The 23,324-nt window shown below is 43.0% G+C and overlaps 1 protein-coding gene across 2 annotated transcripts in view; it reads right to left on the bottom strand.

The window, feature by feature from the left end:
- Positions 1 to 3,742: 3,742 nt before the first annotated feature.
- PEX14 (peroxisomal biogenesis factor 14) overlaps positions 3,743 to 23,324 on the bottom strand; it is a 74,530-nt gene continuing 54,948 nt past the window's right edge. For both annotated transcript variants that reach the window (XM_088536167.1, XM_010213592.2), the window contains 6 exons: positions 19,985 to 20,107; positions 14,880 to 14,965; positions 12,214 to 12,316; positions 10,851 to 10,948; positions 7,976 to 8,067; positions 3,743 to 5,608 (listed from right to left, as the gene is read on the bottom strand). In XM_088536167.1, coding sequence (XP_088392293.1) covers positions 5,143 to 5,608; positions 7,976 to 8,067; positions 10,851 to 10,948; positions 12,214 to 12,316; positions 14,880 to 14,965; positions 19,985 to 20,107 — 968 coding nt within the window. In that variant the 3' untranslated portion in view covers positions 3,743 to 5,142. The remainder of the gene's footprint in view (positions 5,609 to 7,975; positions 8,068 to 10,850; positions 10,949 to 12,213; positions 12,317 to 14,879; positions 14,966 to 19,984; positions 20,108 to 23,324) is intronic.

Here is a 23,324-nt window from a genome sequence, read left to right on the forward strand (position 1 = left end):
CTAAGATGCTCCATATTGCAAAGTAACCCCTGAGCAGTCCTTGCAAAGCATTTGGGGAGATTTTTAGTCTGAAAGACACTTTACAAAAATAAATTGTAATTGAGTTTAATAATCTTCCCCTTTCCAGAAAGGGCCTGACAGATGCTGCCTAGTGCTCACTTCTGCCCCATTTCAAATATTTTTACCTTATTTGGATGAAATATATTATTTTTCTAATGAAAGGAGTTTTTTTTTTTTTTTTGACGAAGAGCTGGTTTTCCCTTCGTCCAGCTGGTGCCTTTATTAGGTTAGTGCTCGCTCCCTTTTGGGGATGGGAGTGTTTTTTTCCCCGGGCTGGAGAGCCCATGCCAGCCCCTCCACGTGGGCGCGCGCCGCGGGGCTCGGCGTCGCGCCGGGCCGTCCCTCCTCCCCCTGCACTGCTGCATTCCCATTATTTTGTTCCACTTCAGAAGCGCAGGTAGTGGCGAGGGCCAGTGTTCAACAGGTGGGCACAGCTCTGCAGTTAACCCTACAGGGACTCACTTCCATGTGAGTAGCATAGTCTAAGAAACAAACGGATAAAAGGAGACTGAGGAAAGATGGGAAGCTCCCTCTTGTACGCTCAGATGAATCATTCCCCTCTTTTACCTCCCAACATTGCTACATTCATGTTCTTAATCACTTAAGGCAAAGCTTATCTCTTGCTACCACCCGATCAGAGAAAGCTCCAGTCCTGCCTGGACTCCGCTCCAGCTCGGTACCATTTTTGGTGCACAGGGCCACCACCACACACAATTTGTGCCACTAGCTGCTGGGTGTGCAGGGTCTAGTCAGACCCTGAGATCAGATTTGGCCCCCAAAACTATCCTGGGCCTTCTGCCAAGCCTTCACTCCCCCCAAGGGACCCGCTACCCCAAAGAAAGGCAAAGGCAGCCTCCATTCCCATGGCAGACACTGCAAATGAGAGCACCAGAGCAGACACGGACTGTTTTTTCCAGCTCCAACACTGCTGTTGTCCCCAAGGCAGCATCTTGGTGTGCACCAGCGTGCACCATGCTTCCTTCCATCACTACAGTCACGAAGGCACTGGCACCAAAGCAACCCCAGAGCCTCTGCAAATACTGCCAGTTCCCCCCTCGCTGCTGGAAAATAAGGCAAGCGAGAACATAGGTAATTAAAAAGCACTTACATGCCAGAAGAAGCTGAGGTGCAGCAAGGAAGAGCAGGTGCCTCCGAGCCAGGGCCAGCTTGCGGGGCGAGCAGGCGGTTCGGGGAGGTCGTGCGGCTCCTCTCGCAGCTGTGCAGCCATCAGGAGCTGGGCAATCGGGGGACAGTGGCGCCAGCTGGGTGCTGTGCTGCAGCCTTGCCCTGGTCTTATCCCCACACACACCACTTAATGGGGGTGGGGGATTTTGTGTGAGCTGCAGGTCTTAGCAACATGTCTGGTTTCCAAAATTTGCTTTGTCCTTTCTCAGTAGCTACCGGACAATTTTTACCCGCACACAGGGAAACTGAGGCACTCTACAAGCAAAATGCCTTGGAAAATGTCAGCAAAATTTCTCAGGGCCTCATTGTCCATCCCTCTCATTCTGATCCCTAATACTGTGTTTTTACATTCCCAACAAGCAAAAAGCAATGAAACTTTTTCCTGCTTCTGTCCAAGATTCATACAGGGCTTACTTGTCAATCCTAGTGGTGGAGAAGGTTGGACGAAGATGATCAGCAGACAGCTCTCTACCTTTTCCTACTTTGTTTATTTTTTGAACTCCCCACTTATCTCTTGTGGCTACTGAACAGGGAGCTTTTATATTCACATATTCCTGGAAAGCAGTAGCCTGACTTGGCTTCCTCTATGGGACAGACCACCAGTTCACAGGGTTTCTCTGAAACACGACACTGCTCAGAGGTGGTTCCCTTCACCTGTTCCTACACCACATCAGGAACCTACAGAAACCATGTTAAGAACAAACTGAACTCACCAGCCAGGGCACTGTTTATTCTTCTTCCTGTGTCTGTAAAACAAAGGCTGGTTACAGTGTAAAACCGTCTACTTGGGTAAGCCAAGCAGTGGGTGCTGCTGTCTTTATTTCTGCAGGCAAAGGGTTTGCTACCTGGTCTTCTCTCAGCTAATATGATGCCATCCTCAGCGCCTACTGGCCAGTGGGCTAAACCTTTCACAGAGTGCTGATCTATGAAGCTTGTTTCTAGCCAAAAAAAAAAAAAAAGGAAAAAGAATTCGTTAGAAGTCAGACTACACAGTTCATCAGGAGCAAAACACTGACCTCAAAACTGCTGCTATGCTAGAAAGAAGGACGAGATATAGGAGAGAGGAATAGCACCCATGATTTCCAAAAATACCTACTTGTAAGGACATCTGGCTTCTTCCAAATCCTCTGCCAATGGGTTGGAATCCTCAGCAAAGTATATGAACATCCCACCAGGAGCAAGAGGATGAGAGTTAGCATTTTGAGCAACAAGGGCTATGATGGAGTCTGCTGAGATTCATGTCAGGTTGCGGAAGGAAAAAGCTGGAACCAATGGTAAAGGTTCTAAGAATGAAAAACTAAGGGTGGGAAAGGCAGCTGAGGAAAGTTGCCCTTTACTGCTGCACCAGAAAACTTGAGGTAAATGAATTGAACACTGGGAACATGGAGGAAAAGGGGGGGAAAAATGAACCCGCAGGGATGCTTGTACTGTAAACCTCGTAAGTCACTCTGCAAGGCACATACCTCAGCAACATATTTTCCACATTTCACCGACTGCTGTTGTCCAGGCACTTTCTATTTTCAAAACCTTCTATGTATATAAAATGTACACAGGCAGGACAATACTTTGTCATTATATCCCTGCATTCGGTCCTGCTTTATTTTCACAGGATTCTTGGCTTGTAGAAATGAAAAGTGCCATCTCTTAAGAAAAGCTTTAAAACATTTTCAAATTTTCCTGTTTTAGCTAAACGTGACGTTCTTTGTGAACGTTAAACGGCAGAGAGAGAGAGATTGAGAAGGAGAGGGAGACACACACGCACTCACTCACTCCTGGGGAAGATATTCGTCCATTTAAGGAATGAGAAATCATCACATTCAACAGCAGGTCTAAATACAGTAATATGAAGGTCCCTTTCACTCCCCGTGAGCGGGAAAATGTCACTGTGTACCAGACACCCAAATACTCAGGAATCGAGCAAACCCCTCATTTTTAAGAAGGGGAAACACTCCCGTTGGACACAGCTGGAGTACGGTAGCTGCGAGCTGCTGCACACCATGCCTTTCCGTGGCTGCTGTACTAACATGGCAGGGCTGGCACAGTCATGGGACACCGCACAGCATTCCCTGCTGGAAGATAAGCCGAGGGCTGTGGGATATCTCACGCGCTCCCTTCAGCAGCTCCTGCTGCAGGGGCTGCGACGGGAGCGAGATGCAGCTTCCTGGGCCCCGCAGTGCCTCCTCCTGGGAGGAAAGGGGCCAGCCTGGCTGCATTTCACTCCAAAGATGATGCGTCCACCTCACCCTCTGCAATGACAGAGGCAAACTAGCACTAGCTATTTATCTTGTACTTCATACTGCACTTATACCATTCTGCACACTGCCTCCTGCTGACGTAACCTAGGGCTGGAGCAGCTTAAACATCAACCAGCCATAAAGGCCCTCTGGAAAACATTTTATAAGCAGTGAATTTCTGGAATTTCCCCCCTTCCCTCCCTTTACCACCCTGCATGCATATTTCGCCCCAGAATAAGAGCCACAGTAAACCAGTAACAGCCTGGTGTTAAATAGTGGTAACTCATATTTATTACAATTATATACAATCGTATTTTATATTTTAAATCTATACATGATCACACAGACGAGCACGCTTGCTTGGTGAAAAGAGGGTGACTCAGATGTTACAGGAATTGCTCTGCTAAGAGGCTCTGATGCAGTGAATAATAATTGGACACCACCATTTTACCAGCTGAGAACACAATGCTGCAAATGAGAGGTTTCAAAATTCACCGTTTTATTCTGTGTATAGCCCCAATGGGGTGAAAAAAGGCTGGGCTGGGCGAGCAAGGTTAGTGGCGTACCTCAGAGCTGGAACTGTTCTTTCTTCTGCAAAGACTGCTTTGCTGAAGCAGGCACCTGTCATTGTGTAGATGCAGGTCTCAGCTGATCATTTAAGAAGGGTTTTCTCCTCATTCAGGGAAAAAATAGGCTAAGAACCATTGTGAAGATTCAGAATTAACCAACTCTTTCAGCATCTGATTATCACCTCATTCATTCATTCATTCATGGGAGCCAGAAATAAATTTTAAGATGTCAAAAACTGATGTGAGCTCCATTTGCCTTTGGAGGAAAAAGGGTAATAATTGGGATGAGTGGGGTCATCTTTCAATGCCTTCTTTCACTGGGGAGTAATTGGTAACAAAGCCACTTGTTCTCATGCATTTTCCTGTGGCCATGAAACGTGGGCTTGGATACCTAGTAAGAGGCCACTTTGATGGGTGGAAGGGCACTTGTGGGGTGGGAATAATGTTCTTTGGACCCCACAAGAAATCTAGTGTTTTTAAATGCTGGGTAGTTTCAGGAATTTGAGGCTTGACATAAGGCTTGGAAGTAGGTAGCTGAGAGTGAGATCTGATGAGGAATTCAGGGTTAAAACTTTCTGATCTGGAGATGGAACATCAATTAGTTTCAGAAATAAAACAGAGGGTTATTTTGGAAAAAAAGTGAGAACTGGTTCAGGATTTATGTGGGATTAAAGGCTTGTGAAATAGAATAGCTCAGGACAGCCTCGTTTCCCAGACTGAATAGGAGGAGCCTAGGTTGCAGTGAAGAGGCTGACCACTGCAGGGGAGATGCTGGATGGTTCTGTACGATGACTTCGTTCTGTAGCTGTGGTGCATGGTAAGGCGATTGGTTTTCCAGCCTAGGCTGTGACCCCAGGGCATGGGGAGAAGGTGGGACTGGGAGGGAAGAAGCAGCCACTGCAACACTGCACAGCCCTGTGGTGAAACAGGGCCCACCTTGTCCGCTGGGCAATTATGACCCTATTCAAGGTCAATCATGGAAGAATCACTGGAGGGGATGGGGGGCATTTCTCTCCACAAAATGGGAGAGGCACCAGGGACAGTGCAGAAGGCTAGGGAAGATGTACAGCAGCTGAGGAAGAAGCCAAGATGCTTTAGTCAATCTCATTCTCATTGCTGGCTCCTTCAGGTCTTCGTAGCTTCTCCACTTGCTCATTTATCTGCCCGTCTCCTCCTCGCCGGTCCTCAGTCTGGACTCCCAGACATTCCTCCTCATCCACGTGGCTCACGTCATCATCCTCATCGTCCTCTTCCTCCTCTTCATTCCTTTTGTTTTCCCGTTTCTCCTCCTCACCCTGCACCTCCATCCGCACTTGGCTCTTGACGTCAATCACTGCCTTGTTGCCTTCCTCTGCGCTCAGCAAATGGCAGCCAACCTTGGACCCCTCGGGGCTGTGGTTCTCCTTGACCGGCGATGAGGTAGTCGACTCGTTGCTCACCGGCGAGATGTCGCTGCTGCTGTTATGATTGGCAGCAATAGGGTTAGAGGGTGAGCTTGGCTTCACGGGGATCTGCCATGACGGGATCTTAGGAGCCGAAGGGGAGGGAGGGAACTGCCTCCTTGGGGGGCAGGGGTAGGGGAAAAGAAAAGGAGAGAAAAGGGGCTTTTATTAAAAACACTGAGGGGATTATCATTAGAGAGAAGGGTGGCATTCGTACTGCGGGAATCATGTAAAGCGGGACTGAACTTGCAGGTCTCCTTTGTCATAAACAAATAAAACCAAGGCCACTTCACTTCTTCAGCCAGAATCTCAAAGTGCTTTACAGGCACCCAGTAATTGAGCCTGCACATGGGGGAAAAGCTGCCTGCACACAGCTGGGCAATCTGAAGTGCTGAAATGATCTGGTTTGGCAATTTCACAGACTAAGCTGGCACTCAAGAATGCCACCTCTGGAAAGATAGAGGTGTTCAATATCCCTTTATAAAACAATCACTAATTAATTGGTAAAGAAAATTCCCATTGGAGCAAGAAGAGGCATTAGGCTCTCAAGTCTGAGCCAAGGAATTTCACCATCTGGCTCTCCTCTCCACTGTGATACACAGCTACTGCATGCTGGCTCATTCCCATCCAGGGCCTAGCTCCCAGTCCCGGCACGCACGTCATGTGTTTGGGCCAGAGCTTGTTTGCTGCAAACTGGTTCAGCTTTCCTGATCTGAACGCAGTCGTACTAGTTTGCCCCACCTGAGGAGCTGGCTTTTCTGTCCTCCGTGAGTCCTGTCCAGGTGGGATTTAAGGAACTGATAGCACCTGGCTAATGCCCACCCCTAAAAGGAGAATCCAAGTACCGAAGAGGACATATAGAAGTGCAGCAGGGAGCACTGGTGCCTTCAGAAAGTCATGCATCATAAATAAAAGAGCAAAAAAGTGTCTGATCTGGTATTTCCCATGCAAGCACAATCCTTGCTTGTGCATGTGGGAAGTGGGAGTGTGAAGTCCTTAACTGATGAAGCTCTGAAGATGCTGTTGCGTGGGAAGGAGTTCACTTAGCCCTTAGGAACTGGCTTGTGCCAAGAACGAGACTAGAGCAGACCAAGAAAGCTGGCTGCTCTCCTGCAGTAAGCACTCGAGCACAAAAGAACTCGAGTTTCTCAGATCAAACTAGGAACAGTAGTTGCAGTCCCCTCCCCATCTCTGCTGCCACCACTAGCCATGGAGGAACTTGTGAGTGAAGGGAGGGATTGCATCTCCTGAGAGTGCAGGCAAGCTAATGCCTGCATTATTCAACCACTATCACAAATGCTATCATGAAATTCAATTTGGAGACTTTCTTGGCTCCAGTGTTGCTGCCACCTGCATACTGCAGAAACATTTGCCTTTTCTGTAAAAACAAACACTCTTATTTTTTCCCAAAACACTTACCCCCAACTGATTAAAACAGCAATTTCTCCCTAAAGATGGTCCCTCCAGCTTTCCCACCCTGGGGAGCTGCTATCACCCTGCTGCTGGCCAGCAGTAGACAGCTGAAAGACTTGTGTTTATAAATCAAACCCAAGAGGAAATCCTCCTCAAGGAAAGCACAAAGGACAGGTAAGCCTCTGTACTTGCTCCTCATCCAGCCTGACAGGCAGAGGCCTAATGAACAGGTCTGTAATTTCTGAAGAACTTCCCCACTGCTGAAGAAGCATCAGTAAATTGTGTTTCCTTCCCAGTAGTAATGCTAGCACGAACTAACTTTACAGATGATAACTTGATATGTGATCCAAATCACCCAAAGCTTTCTACCGGGACTCCTATCGGGAACATGAGGGTTAGGGAGAATTTAAAAGATTGTTAAGGAAGGAGGCAAAGGGGTCCTATCAGAGTGAAAGGATCAGTAGCTGAAAAGCTAAATAAACTCTGAAATATATTCTAGGAAAAAAGGGATTTTCATAAGAACTGAGATCTGATCCCTGTTCTTATGACTGTCCTATGGACTGGAATTCATATTGCTTCATGCAAAACGCCTATACCCAAGCTGGCCTGAGGAGAGATACAGACTCTACTGAAGCAGGATTCTCTTCATCCTGGTTATGCCCTCACCATAAGTCGGTCAGATGAACTATATATATATATATATATCCAGAACTGCCTCTCTCTCTCTGTCCCCATAACGGAACGTAGGTGGGTAGCTCAGACCATATACAGTCAATAGCTAAAACTAGGCGAGAGGGCATCCGACCTGTGGTGACTGGCAGAGAATTTTTCTATCTCAAACAAAGAGGAAAAATCTTATTAATTACTCCAAACACTCTGTTTGAAAAGCATTTTGAGACCTGCAAACAGAAGGTGATAGTGGAGTGCAAAGTGGCATTATTAAAACAGCAATAATAACAGGATAGATACAGAGCTAGTTCCTTTTGGGAATGCCTTTCATCTCAATGCCTGGGAGAACCCCAGAACACAACCCTTTCCCCACACAATAATCTGCTCTCATCTCCATCCATACCGGTTCAAGAGAAGTCCTTTTAGTGAGTAGATCTCAGATTTCAATTCATTAATATTCTGTGACTCCAGAATCCAGTTAGTGGAAGTTGTGGCCTACAACATGAGAAAGGAGCAAAAGTCAGAAATATGAACTAGGAGATAGCTCACAAAAGTCATATTTTTCTGTCTTGTCGTCTCTCTCCTCCCATGTGAGGATCTCAAGCCAGTGGATTCCCACAACGATCAGAAAAAAAAAAAAAAGTTCTTTTGAGGTGCTAATACAATTTGAGTATTTGCTTTCTATTTTGGGAACTAATTCACCTTGTTTCCAACCTAAAATGCATAGTCACTGTTGAAGCCTCTCAAGGGGATCTTTCTTTTTTCCATTATAAGGAACCCGGCACTTTCAATAATTCAATCAAAGCAAGTCTGCAGTTTTCTACCAACAAGTCAGGCAGATGGCAAATATAAAAAGGTAAATCAAACTGTTTGACAATGACCTATGGTACCATTTCTAGAGAAGAACTCTAACCTGAAAGGCAGTGGGAGTTAAATACAATTAACCTAGAAGTTACATAGGTACATAGAAGTACATACATAGTGCTACATAGAAGTAGATACTGCACTCTTGACTGAGCCTGAGCTTAGCTGAGGCAACAGATTCAAACATTATATACAAATAACCAGTGTAAGTCTCCTCATTTATTCCTCCTAAACCACGAAATAAAGGGTCGATAAACTGCACTGTGTGGCATTTAGCAGTTGGACTGATAAATTGGTGCTTGAAAGCTCCAAAAACTTTCCCCACTAGACCTGAACAATTAGAGCTTCCCCACAAGATCTGAACAATTAGAGCTATGCTTGAGTTACCAGATTGTATCTCCAGGAAGCAGCTGGACTAGCCACTCTCTCTTGGATATTTCAAGGCAATGAATGCAATTTGGTGGGGAAGGATGATAAGTAAGTCATGGAAGCCGGGCACAGCTGCTGTCAGCATGGCATCAGAGCTGCTACGGGGCGTCAGGCAGAGACTACTGCCTGATGTAAGGTAACAACTAAGGAGAACACACACGTAATACTTTTGGCAATTTTTCCTTTAACCCTTCAAGCAACTGGAGAAATGTGAGGAGCATTCTGAAGGAGAAACCACCACCTATGGTTCCCTCATCCTATCTCTACATCAACTGCTACAGGGAAGGGCCGAGTATGGAATCAAAGAATCACATCTAGCGCTTCCCATACCTATTTCTGTTAACAGCTTCTGGGAATCAGTCCATCTGTGATCACCTCTCCAGAGATAATCCTAACAGACTCCCCACTGAAGGAAGGTAGGACTGGAATAATACATCTAGTTCCCACTTGATGTAACTAGGACTGGTTGCTCCTACTTACTCTTTACAGAGACTTCATCTAGTAGTGAATAATCCCCAACACCTTCACAGCCAGTACTCCTCTCAGTGACTCCTGGGCTGTGAACCCAGTGAGCTGGGAGAGGCTCAGGCTCTGGTAGCTGTGTTATACACAGATGCCTTCCCTTGGGATTCACATTCCCAGCCCTCAGACAGCCAGAATCCAGGAGCCACTGTTCTGGCTCTCCAAGACCTTGAAAGCTACAGCAGCACATTAACGAGGGAGTGATTTCCACTCACTGGTCGGCAAAGGACTCAAATTTCCAAAACACATATGGTGCCAGATGCCTAGGATTTAGAAATAAAATCTGACATCTGGGCCTTTTTAGCCAGTCTCTTTAAAAAACAGTTGTAGAAAATTCAAGCCTTGAATTTTTATGTACGTTTTTTAATTACTTAAAGCCCCTCTTTTTAATTTTTTACAGCATGCCAGTAGGAGTTTGAAAAGCAGATATAAAAACTTACATTACAGCTGAGAAAACACAGCTTTTATTCTTTGGTTTGTGGGGTTGCCCAAGTTTTTCTTTGTACACATGAGGTTTAGATATCATAACAATGTGTGCTACCATTTCAGAGCAGAAAGGAGAAGGGGAGGGAAGGAAAAACTTTTTAAAGACTCTCTAAACCACCAAGGCACTTATGCCCTTTTCCCTTCTTTAAGCTCAACATGTGGTCTTAATCTTAACACTTACGACCTGAAAACAGTTTTCCAATTTCCGGACTGGCTCCAGGCCACCGACAGGCCACAGTTCCCAAGAAAAACTAAAGTAAAGTGTTGTGACCATAAACTGGCTTTCATGGTTGCGTTTACAGCTGTGCCACTGAGGGATTCCTACGGTACAGTGTACACACCATACAGCCAGCTGTGGCCCACCAGTTACACACCATCAAAGAGCTTGTACAGGACTGAAATATAGGTAAGGGAAGGAAACAACCGCTCCTGCTATAGGAAAAACGTGAAAAGGCATTTTGTAAGGCCTCTTCATAGCAAAAAGGGAAAGCTCTCTGCACAAAAGTAATGAAAAATTTGTTCTAAATCAAAATATAAGAGTATAGGAAAAATATAAACATGAAAATGACACACTACCCATAGATAAAGCCTCTGCACAGCCTCTACCTCTTGCAGTCAGTGCACTAAGAGGACATCACAGTTGCAATGCAGGTTGCCTGTTTCTCTGCCCTCCCTCTAGCAACATACATGTAGTTTCTGGCACGGGTAGGAGCTACAGGGCTGATAAGATGTCAGAGGCTACAAACACAAAGGCTGCATATGACACTGTAAAACGAAATCCTCTCAGAGGCTAGATATATTGCACTGGGCACCCAATTAATATCCAGTGCTTTGAACAGACAGCCTAGATAATGCCAGGTGCAGAGAAACTGGTGGGTGGGGAACAGGAGCTGAAGGATGGGTTTATGCACACATTAAGCCATACACGTTCCAAAGGAGATGGGGATTTTTAAAGGTGAAGAACCAGGGGTGGGTACCTTAGAAGCAGCCAGCTCTTGGGTGAGCTCTTGGATTTTCTGTTGTTGCTGTATTAACAGTTCCTGAACAGCTGCTAAAGTTGTCTGTAACTGAGTCACTGTGAGGGGAAAAGCAGGAGAGTGTTAAACTGAGATACAAGCACATATACACACACACACGTCTTTCCTGCTGTCTAGCTACAAGATGCCTCTATTCCTACTATACCTAATTCATCTACGCCCGCCTGCTCACTTTAATCCATATGATTTATCTGCACTGTGGGCAATCTACCTGCACTGCATCTAACCTCCAGTATTTCTAGTTTATCTTTCCATTGTATAGATGTCTATAGCCCACAGTATATCCATCCAAAACCTCTCCCTACTAATTATATTGGTTTATGATTTGTACATCTCCCTGAACTTATACAATGTTTGTATCATTTATCTATCTTGGGCCTCACACAGGCAAACTCGGAGGCTAGCTCCAATCTGGAGAAAGGCTGGTCTCAGGATTGACCTTAGGGTGTCAGGAGAAATGAAAGATGCTTTTTTTCTCACCCTCCTCTAAAAAGTGTAATTAGCATCTTCCCACCCTCAAGCCACCAGCTTTTTCTCCCCCAACATCTTTAACAAACTTACTCCTAAAAGCCACACTTCCCCCCTTTCCATCAGTTGAACACACTTTGCTCTTTCCCCCTTGCATTTCAGGAGAACACCTTGTATACCCCTCCAACTCGCAGAAAACATGGAATAGCTTCTATTGGACTCCAATTCCTGCTGCAAGAGTACTTTTTCTACTTTGGTGCTTTATCCAAAGCCTCCAGCCAGTAAACAAGCTGATAAAATAAAATAAAATTAAAATCTCTATTGGCATGACAGGTAACAGCTAATCCAGGCCATCATTAGGGCATCAGGTAATGAATAGATGCCCTATAGAGTCAATAACAGAGAAGGTGGTAGAGGTCAGGAAGGCACAGTAATTACAGACTCTCCTGACTCTGCTTTGGGTTTTCAGATGGAAGGTGGGGGGAAAACACCAAAAAAAGCCCCTGAAAACATCAGAGAAGGAGAAATTAAAAATGAACTTTACAGCCCTCCGAAAGGCTGTCATTTTATTCCCCTTATTAATATTCTGAGGTTGGGAGCCTTTCCGTAAAAACATAATTAATTGAGGCCGCGCCGACAGTAAACAAGCAATTTCAAATTAAACCGAAATGACGGCGGCTTCATTTGCAAATGTGAACAGATTCTCAGAGCAGATAAATGAAGTCACCATGTAAAGTGAGGATGGAAGGAAACAGAAGGGTGGGGGTCTTTGCAGAATGGAGGATACAGGGAGAAGGGCTTTGAGGGGTGAATTGATGGAGTCATTAATCTTTACCTGTCTGTGTCACACTGCCACTCATCTCAGAAATGTTTGACTCAATCCTCTGAAGTTGTTTCCTGTCCTCTTTGCCTCCCATGATGAGAGGGAGCAGGTATTTCTGCATGGAGTACAGAAACTTTCTTAGGAAACAGGGATATCCAAGGCCTTTCTAATCTATCTGAAACTTCCTCAAAGCCCTCCACCCAAACCTCACCCTTTATTACACAGTCAGTGAACATCTGGGAAGAAGTTATTTTCTCAGACGAGGTAGTTCAAAGAAGTTTTGAAAGAGAAAATAGGAGGCCCTTGATTACAATTTTAGGGTTGTTGAAAAACAGTTCCTAACTCCATTCAGGGTTTCCTGGAACAGCTCTTGGTGCAGAGAAACATCCATCACATGCAGAGTACAATTTCAGTTCTTACACTCTCTTAAGTGGACACACTGACATATAATATTTGAGCTACATCCATCAAGCAAAGAAATGCAGAAGTGGGGAGGAGAAGGAAGCACTGAAGGGGCACTGAAAGGGCCAGGGAAGAACAAGCAAAGGAATTAGATGTATTATAAAATCTAATGAACTCTGGGGAAGCATTACAGTGGTGGAGAGATCCAGAGAAATAGTGAAGAGAAATGGAAATGGAGCAGAGTTAACAAGTGTAACAGAGAACTGAGGAACCAAGGCTAAAGGGAGTGAGAATCAAGTTCCTAGAGGAAGGGAAGCAGCTCACCAATACTGTACATAGGTCTGAAACCTACCTCCTTCTGCCCTTGTGGAGAATGAATTTGATCTAATAGGTCACAGTTCTCCCCTAATTATCATGGTTCCTTCTGCAGTGCTCTACATATGAATAGAAGGTGCACTCTAACAGGAGCACATTCAAGCACAACATGACAGGTGAAAGAAAGGCAAGAGAGGATGCTCTAGGATGCTGAAACTACCCTGGAGTACCTAACTGTTCTTCTTCGGCCTGATTTTTGATGTACATACACCCACTGTAAAGGCATATATGCAGGAGCATTTCTGAGACAGAGCTGATTATCCAAACTGACGTGCGGGACAGCATTCTTTTACACTTGCAAGCACTGCTTAAAGATTTCCCTGTCGCTATATGCAGCTCTTATCCACACAAAGCACATGTATACACACATGTTTATACTCAGACATTCTGAAAGCCAAACAGCTTTTGATAACTTTCATAAACAGCTCTCTTCTAATCCTCACAGAACACACATGGACAACTATGTCTCATCCCAATACCCTGTCTTTCACGGAAAAATCTATTTGCAACCCCCCTCAAAATCCCATGAAGGGCAGAGGGAATTTATCAACTGCCTCCAAAGATTTCTTACTCCAATAAAAGAATATGGGTCTCTGCTAGGCACACAATATGTCTTATGAAGTTTGGATAGACAGCAGAGCAAGATCCGTAAACAAGGAGTACAGCAGGAGGGTATATTAACAGCATCAGTGACATTATGCCAAAATTTATATATATATATATACATATATATATATATATGCATATACATATAAAGTATCAATATCTGTTAGAAATATGTATTTAGTAACAGCAATGTGTTAATGTCTGCAAGGCCCCATAGCTGTTGTTTTAACATCTTATCAACCCCAAGAATGGCAAAAATCAGTAAGATTGGTATCACTACATTACTGTCATAACCAAGAGGATAATGTGGCTCACTAAAGAGGCACTGTCTACAGTCATGGAACCTTCCTGTCGTAGATGGAACGTGTTGCCAAATCTGGCCTCCCTATTTTGCCCCAAGACCCAGGATATTAATGATAGGGAAAGATAAGAAAAGTAGTTTTAAATGAAGGACAACACTTGATTTTTAAAAAAGATTTTATTAAACAAGTCAATAACTGCTAATTAAAGAAATAAACAAACATGAAAATCAAAAAACTACTTGTTATTCTTTATCGCTGTCCTGTTTTCAAACATAAAACATAACTTCTAATGGACCCAAGGCCTTTACACTCTGCTGTCATGAACCAGCTGGGGAGTTTACACCTTCTTATATAGGCACAGAATGTGACTGTCTCCCAGATGACATTATCTAATGTCACTTACCACAGTGCTGGAGAGCAAATATAGAGTAAAAGAGCATGCTGAGCTGGAGAAACATCACACAAGAAATTAGGAGGGGCAGCTGTCTCTGCAGTACACAAGCAAACACCTGCTTGCTCTGCCTTGCACTAAGTACACTGCAGTAGGAATACGGATATGCAGCAGAGCGGGAGGTTGACATCTTCCATTTTCTGACCAGACAAAAAAGGTTCTTTGCTATCCCATGGTGCAGAATCACCAGTAGAGGAAGCATTAGACTGGGACACAGGACCTGCCTATGATGCTAGTTTCTACTGGCCAGTGATGGGAAAACTCCTTTATTCAATTGTGTTCCTTTTCCCCAACTTAAAAAATAATGAAAAAAAACATGTGATGAAAAATACCTTCCCCCTAACAGTTTGAGATCTATTGTTAAAGAATAGTTTTGTTTGCTTGCCACTTTTTGACTCTGCATTTTCAGGTTACCTGTCTACCTTTCTCAAACATACCAATGGCAGTGCCAGCAAGAACAGATGTTTCACCAACTGGAATTGCCCTTAGAACCAACATGATCATTTGGACACAAGTGCTGAAGTAGTGGGGAAAAATGCTACCTTATATAGTTGGTGGAAGCCAAAGGCAATCCCTGCCATAATGATAGCCAAAGCTCCATAGTCTCGCCATCTGGAGGCAGGTGGACCTGTAAGACAAAATCAGGAAATAATCAGAACTGTAGCTGGCAACATTTTCAACTAATATCCCCCACCTCTTCTAGCCATTGGGTAGAAGAGCAATGAATAAAGACAATTCTCCTGTTTCTTAGCAGGTGTAGATCTACTGATCAGAAAGCAAGCCCACAGGTGCAGTATGAAGGCTCACAGCCCTAGGACAGTGGAGTATCTACATAGACCTGCAGCTGTGGGACTGGTCTTGTTTAAAGTTTAACAGCAAGACAAATTACAGCAGCATTTAATAAAGTACCATCAGACTGTTTTTCCTCACTTTCTGAAGTAAGAAAAGCTTTGTTCTTCTTTACACGTTTGGAATCCTGTACTGGCCCTGCACAACTGTGTTGTTAGTGTTAGTTAAGGTTAACTCATTACCTGAATACCAACTGCTCTTCACTACCATAACTTCTGAAAATGGAGACAGAGCCAGAGATGGAGAAAAGTGCAAGAAAAACAAAAAGCAAAATATTTTGAGGAAAGGAGAGATCTGTCAGGGCAATAAATGTGTTTATGAATGCTGTGTCAGCAGCTATGGACTGCTGTAGTAAGAAAGGATCCAGTGTCTTTCATGCTTGAATTAAGAACAGGAACCAAAGCATACCACAAACAACAAAGACAAAATAAGACAATTAAATATCTACAGAGAGAGAGGAAAACGAGGAGAGAAAAGCTGGACACATTTAACACACAATTCTGCACAGAAGCTTGGAGACTCAACAGAGCAAAGCAAAGATACAGTGTGCTCCACTCCTCCAAGCACAAGCAGAAGACACCTGTAGTTTTCCACGAGCTTTATCCTCTCACCTCCCTCGCAGCTCCCTTAACGCACTTGCTACGAATCTGGTCCTGCCCCCGGTTTTCATTAATAATAAAGAAGATGCAGAGTGATCTTTCCTAAAGTTCAGTGGCAGGATGTGGGTAGCACTGATGAGGCAGAGGCTGGTGTTGCAGTCTCCGGGTAGACAGATCCAAATCTGCATGTGACCTACAATGTCTAGGACATCCAATCTTTTCTCCAAACTTTCTAATTGGGCTTCCAGAGAGAGGGTTAATTGGCTGGAATGGCTGGGAGCTTGTCTCCTTTCTGCTTTGCTCATCCATCGCCATTCTTCCTGGGTGCTGAGGTCTCTTGCAAGTGTTGCACTGCAACAGGTCTTCCTAATTCCAGCACTCAAGCTCTGCGGAAAGGCACTGACCCTCAAACACAGCCATAGCTTCTTGCTACTTCTTAGTTCCTCAGAACATCTGCCATACAGATTTTATGTATTAAAACAACTTTGAACTTCCAGAGTGGGTGAATATTGTCACTAGCAATATCTTGGGTTGCTGCAAGTGCACTTTGGAGTTCAGGCACATGATCAAATTATCATAACTTTGTAACTTAATGAGTTAACACACGTCAGGCTAAGCTGCAGTAACTGTCTGTGTACATGTTGGGATTTAAAATGATCTCTGGCTAATCTTGCTACAAACCCCAGTCATTCATCCCCTTCCTACTCGGCCCCCCTTGTCATTTCTGACATCTGACTCTGAATACTCCTGGGTTTCCAGTTCTCTGACACAAACTTCAGGCTACAACCATGCAGTTCACCCCAGGATGAACAGCCTGTTATAAAGGGTTAATTAATCTCAGAGGGTCTGTGGTTCCAACTGTGCCTTATGCATAAGTTGGCAGTCCTTGACTGGCTGTCCCTAACTCCCTCCCAACTGCAGTGACCTCTGAGGAGAATCGAGAGACACCTGTAGGACCCTGTCAGCTTTGCCCTTTCACCTCACTCATCTTTCCCTCCATCCCTGTAATGCTTGAGCTAAGAACATTTTATTGCCCCCTGGTTTTCATTATTAATGAAAAGGGACCAGAATGATCTTTCCTAAAGTTCAGAGAGTCTATAAAGACAAGAAGCTGAAATGCCATTTTACTCGTTTCAGAGATGTGTGAAATAATTCTGTCTAGTGGCAAAAAAAAGGGGGAGGGAGGTAGAGAAGAAAAGTGATAAGGGACACAGTGAAGGCCCTGTATTGACCACATCAACATTACAACGTTATGAAGAATGTCACAAGTCTGCCCAAAATCTCCACTCAGTTTTGGTTTTCCTCTCCAAGACTTTAACCTGGAGTGGAAATTAGGAACATGGGGACAGTTAGAAGTTTCCCAGTTGAAACTCAACTGCTTGCACTGACTTCTTTGCATAGCTTCAATTTCCTTCCTTGTAAAACTAGAAGAAAATGTGGAGAAAGTAAAAAAGCAATAATTGCTCAGATACTCTTACAGTTTAGGTACTGAAATCCTCCTGAAAGAGATACACTACATGCTACAGATGTAATGAACCATTCTAGAAAGCAGACCACCAAAAGGCAAATGTAAGGGACACAGGCATCTTCTTCATCTTCATGAGTGTTTTCCATAATCATATCTAATTTTCACAACAGCACCTGTAAACTGCATTTCCAGAATGAACATTTACTATTTTAAGAACCCCATTTATTTCAGAATTGGCTTTCCTAACATCAGTTAATTAGGCCTTGTGCATCCATATATAGTCACTCTTCACTAACATCCACACTTAAAATTGTAGAAAAAGGTGATTTTTCCAAGATTAAAAAATCGAATCCATAGAAAGGAGTTGGCAAAAAGACAAAAAAAAAAAAAAAAAGGTGTACAGATTCTAGCTACCATTTTTACTTGTCAGGCAAAGATGTCTCTACAGCCTCCCACCTGATGAAAGCACAAGGTTGAGGGAAGAAACTCCAAATGACAGGCAGAGCAATCTCTGGAGCTGATTTTTAAGTACATGTAAAATTTGCATGAAAAACCCATGAACGGAGACCATAAATACCATGGGGAAGGACACAGACAATACATGCATGATAAGCATGCGGCTTTGCACGCCTAGCTCAGAAACTCCCCTGAGTTTGCTTGTAATTATAAGGGTTAGGAAGGTAAAAAAATATATAAACCCAATTAATCATTTAAATATTTAAAGTCAGATTTTTGTCCTCACTGCTGGATTAGTATATTTCATAACGCCAACAGCAGACAGCCCTGTTTTTTTACCAGGGGTTCATTTTAAAGCATGTTTAAACTAGTCAGATTGAGTGATGCTTCCAGCAACTAATCGCATGTCAAATAAAAGATATTTTATGTAATAAATTACCGCTACAAGTAATTCAAATGTCATTTATCAGTTTTATTATCAGTCAGGCAAAGTCTTGTTTCTCTATATTAATCAAATTCAAGCTTTTTTTAAGCTTTTTTTTTAAAGCAGTTTTGACACCTCTTGGCAAAAGTACAAATGGGAGGGAAGGAATTACTCCTCCAGAGCAGAGAGAGGAAGCACTAGAGACGGCATTGAGCTAGAAAATAGTGTATAGAAACTTTAAAAATTTAATTCTTGTCTCTTCTCGCCCAGAGTTACTATTGTTTCTGTAAAAACAAACCCAGGAGAAGTCCAGCATACAAGAATTATACTATCCCGAAGGCTTCTTCCTTTTTCACACTAAAAGACTGCATGGCACTTACCTATGTAAGAATTATTTGCAACACAACCTTGGGATGTTAAGTAATACCTACACTACCAGCACAGCCTGTGTAAATGGTGCTTTGGTGGTCTTTTTGTTCACCTGTGGTTTATGAGCATTTCTGAGTAACGACACTTTTAAACTTTTCTTTAAAGCTGTCAAGACTAGAAACATTTTGCTTGCTTTTTAAAGAATAGTCCAAATTCTTATCTAGTAATAAGAAATCAGGAGCTGGGGCATGGAGGAAAAGTAAGATATTGAAAGGGAAATAAAAAACTGTGAAAAAGCTGCAAGGTTTGACCATGGTTCCAGTGTTTTATAGTTTAAATTGTATTCTGCTTTCCTCCTTTATTTATATTAGTAGAACATTATAAAATAAGAGAAGATTAACTCTTCTAATATTTGGTTCTTAGCTGAATGAGCAGTGCATTGCATAACAGGTACCAGCAAGAAGACAGATTTTGGTTCTGGTATTTTCTCTGAATTACGGCCTATAGATATTAGAGCAGAACACAGAATTCAGTTCCCGATTTCATCATCATGCCCAATACAGCAGCCAGGGTACTGGAATTCTGAGCCCCAGTCCACCACATTTTTTTTTTCTTCCAAACAATGCCAAATCAGAGAACAAGTCTAGCTCTCTAGCAACAGCAAAATTATGCCATAAACTAATAAACACAAACCTGAGTAGAAAGTCATACCAGTCAACATCTGAGCTAGAACTATTTAGGAGCAGTATCAAAGCCCTATTCTTAATACTTGGCAGGTAAATGAACTGCTTTTCACTGTGTGCCAGACACACATGTGAGATGAACAGCTCCTTTTGATGGATTTTTAATGGTGTGTACTTTGGTTTTTATTGTTTGGAGCTTAGATACTTTTTGCGACGTTTGTTTTAAAATGCAAATCTATATGTAAATTTTAAGTCTGCACAGATTATGTTGGGACTTTAAAAATTCTCTGTGAGTGAATTTTATACACAAAATCATACAATCAGAACCACACAGAATTTCTGCTGTCTTCCCTCATATCAGGTGAGACTGAAAAGGGAAAGCTTTCTTAAAAATAATCAACACTATTAACTCAGACTAAGCCCTAAAGACTTTACAATCTAGTTTGCTGTCCATGCTGAAAATGAACCTCTTCCAAGCGACTGTTGAAGGCCTTGACTGAGCAGCTGCCTGATTAGTTAGTAAGTCCTCTAACTGAGACACAGAAGAACTATATAGAAATATAAATACATAGAGTAAATATTTCATAATGAACTCCAAGACACCGCACAACTGCTTGAACAGGCTCCACTGCGGTAGCAACCAAACAAGTAATGAAGTTGCACTTTCACAACACACTTACAGGACACTTCTAGGATCTGGTAGAGAAATCCGGTGTTGGAAACATTTTAAGCAAGGTACAGGCTAGTAAAAACCACTGCAGAAGGCAAATGGAGTAGGTGTTTTCAGGAGGTTACTTACTGTACAACACGGGGGGAGCGGGCTGACTGGGCACCAGCTGGCTGGAAGGAGCTGCGGACGGCGGCTCATCCGCGCTGGTGCCCGACTGCTGGAACGCCAGGTCAATCTCTTCATCTGTCAGGCCTGGGGGAGCAGAGGAAATGAGATCAGTTTAGCACCTTCACCCACTTGATGCACGCATAATTTAATTCTCAAGCCAGGCAGAATCCTTTCAAGCATCAAAAGAATTTTGGCACTGACTTGAGCAGCGCTGCTTCCCCAATTTTGGATTCACTGGAATATTTCCTTCTCTCTTTCTCTGTTGCAATTTAACCTTAAGCGACAGAATATTAGCCTCAACGCTGCTTCCAAATGTGGCTCATTCAATTTCCTTAATTTATCCTTGAGTTTATTGCTGCTTTTGAAGTAGCTTTCTATTGCAATTCTCCATCCTTCCCCCGAAAAAAAAGATACCATCAACTGCAAATGTGGCTCATTTTAATCTGTAATGGTGTAAAAAAAAAAAAAGAAGGGAAAAAACTAACAATAATGCATGAAAACAGACAGGGAAACAAAAAACTAATTATTGGGTTAGACGACTAATTAGTCTAGATCGTTTCCGAAGACGGGAATAATTTGCTTTATTTTATGACAAATGCAGAAATAAAAAGAAAAATCAGGATGGAGTGTGATTAGTATGAATGGGACACAGAATGTAAGGAGGAAATAAAACCATAACAAAACAGATCAAAACAAGGCCAAGTCCAAACTTTCAGCTTAGCATTGTCCCAGCCTATTGCTGCCTGATTAGATTGCCCTAGGCCAGCCTGCTCTTTATTTCACACAGAGCTGTACTCACACTGCACACATGGTACATGTTGCAGCAGTCACTCCTGCCACTGGGAAATGCCAGGGTGACCATCTGTAATTGCCTCCAACATATGGAAGGCATTTGGCCAAAAAAGAGGGAAAAGAAAAGCAGCTAAAGGATTCATGATGACCAGCATCTGGGAAGAAGGAAACACGGCTGCATTTTTTTTTTCCAACAAAAGAAAAACATCTTCTAGACAAAAGTTCTGTATTCAGATGGCAACCACGATGTGAGGCCTGGATGGCTGTATATTATTTGTATGAGGTTTTCCTGCACAGAAGCAGAGATAAAGCCATCGTCCCAGCTACGACTGACATCCAAAGAGACTGAGGACCTTCTAATACACATACACCATGTTATACATTCAGAGATGTTGGCAGTAGGGATATAGTTTAAGGGAAGAGATTTGGAAGAGACCATTTGACTCTTACACACCTGTCAAAAGGACTGAGCACAGAGCAGAAAATGGTAGGGATATGACAGGAGTGGGAGAAGATGGAATATTTTCCCTCCATCCCTTCCATCTGAAGTTAATGAGGTCCTGCTACATGTTTATTCTCGGTATTGCTCATAGATTGAATTCTTGAACTTCAACCTTGACTGCACTTAGCTCCTTAACGTCATAAGGAGATACAATATGGAAAATGGCCAGGTTTTGGACATATTACCTAAGCTTTGAGAAATTTACCCAAGACTTTAAACTTTGCTGCATACTGGGGTTTGAATTATGTGTAGAACAAATATTATTGCCAGAAATTGATTCTCATGTAGCGTGCACAGCCTCCGATTTCCAGAAGGCTTCGTGACTGCCAGCAGCTCTTTTCCCCAGCCCTGTGAGTTCTGCAAGCTGATTCTGTACCCTGCACGGTGCTGCTGCTAATACACACACAAGTAGGTGATTTCCCTCAAAGTCATTGAATATTGGCAGTGTCAGAAAGGGTATAAGAAAACTGAAGTTCCTGATCTCCAGTCCTGCATCTGGCAAAATCACCTCTTTTCTTGTATTTGATGCATGCCTCAAGCAGTAATGAACCAAAACCAGACATAACAGTATGGAACAAGACTTCTAGTGAGAGTAATAAAAGGCATGTGAGACTCTGGTTTTAAAGTGGCAAAAGCAATATTTATGGGGACTAATCCATGTGAAAAAGTGAAGTCTTAGTAAGAAAGAAACTGTTTTAACCAGCTCCTAATTATACAATATAGGAGAAAGCATAAACAGATGCCACCACTGGAGATCACTAGCAACTGAGGAATTTCATAAAGATGAAGCTAGACTAGTAACACAATATTAGCGGCTTGGCTGCACATGTAGCTCCCACTGAACCAGGGAGTTTTGTTCTATTTCCATGCAAAGATAGCAAATCTGATAACGTTTAACACTTAGGAACGTATGGAGTTAGGACTATGCGTTCCCCTTTAGATCTTCATTCCACAAAAAAAGCAGGAAACAACAGGCATATTTTCCCAACCACATTGCTCTTTCAATTCTTACCCCACTTGAGAAAAAAAAAAATCATCTTTTGCAGATAAAGTGCACTTTTAGGATTATTCTGGACATGCCCACTATTGACACTCAAGCATACCACTTCCACTAAAATCTTTCTGTACTGTCAAGAGAACACTGGTGTGAATTCTATTATGATGGAATCCTTTCATATATGAGTTGCTGATTTGAATCCTGCACAACCTAGTGTAAATTAGGAGGTCATTACCTCCCTGCACTATTCTGCTGCCTTGTGACGTGGTCTTGCTCTTGTCCTAGTGGCTTCATACAAACACCACAACCACCTCCCTTGTCAATAACCATAGGAGAAAACTGGGAGAAGCATCACCCTGGATCATCTCCTTTTTATTAATTAGAGAGAGACATTTAATGGACCTGTTCATTTTGGTCTCCAAGTAGCAAGGGAGCATTTCCTGGAGCTGATTCCTTAAGCATGCACAGGGATCAAGTCTGCATTGCAACTAGCCACCTCTGGTTTCAGAAGTATACCTGTCTTCATGGTTGTCATTTCTCACACATGCTAACAAAAATGTACAGGGTATTCTAAGAATGTTCTCGGGCATTTATAACTAACTCATCAAACTTCACTTTGGATTGATTTTTTTTCATATTCACCACCCACACTCATGTATGCATGCAGTATTTCCATACCCCAAAATACCCAACCTCAAAGATACATCAATTGCATAGAAAAATGGGCGTTTCTACACCAGATCAGACAGCGTCTTCTGGTCTGATATCTTGCCTTGATTTATTTTATCACAGAACTTCTATCAATGCAGTACTAAAAAAAAATCTCTGGTCCAGTCATTGTCCTAATCTAGTAGGAGACTGATAACCAAAAAACAATAGTACTTCTCTTGGGTGCAAAAGCAATGCCACAAAAACTAGAGCTTGGCTAATAAAAGGATTTTTGGGATGGTTAAGTCAAGAAAATCACATCACAACAAAAGATTTGCTCTAACTCTACTGCCTTCATCACT

Source organism: Tinamus guttatus, unplaced genomic scaffold, assembly GCF_059628265.1.
Source record: "Tinamus guttatus ecotype Peru unplaced genomic scaffold, ASM5962826v1 Tinamus_guttatus_pri_ptg000652l, whole genome shotgun sequence".
NCBI classification, from domain to species: Eukaryota; Metazoa; Chordata; class Aves; order Tinamiformes; family Tinamidae; genus Tinamus; species Tinamus guttatus.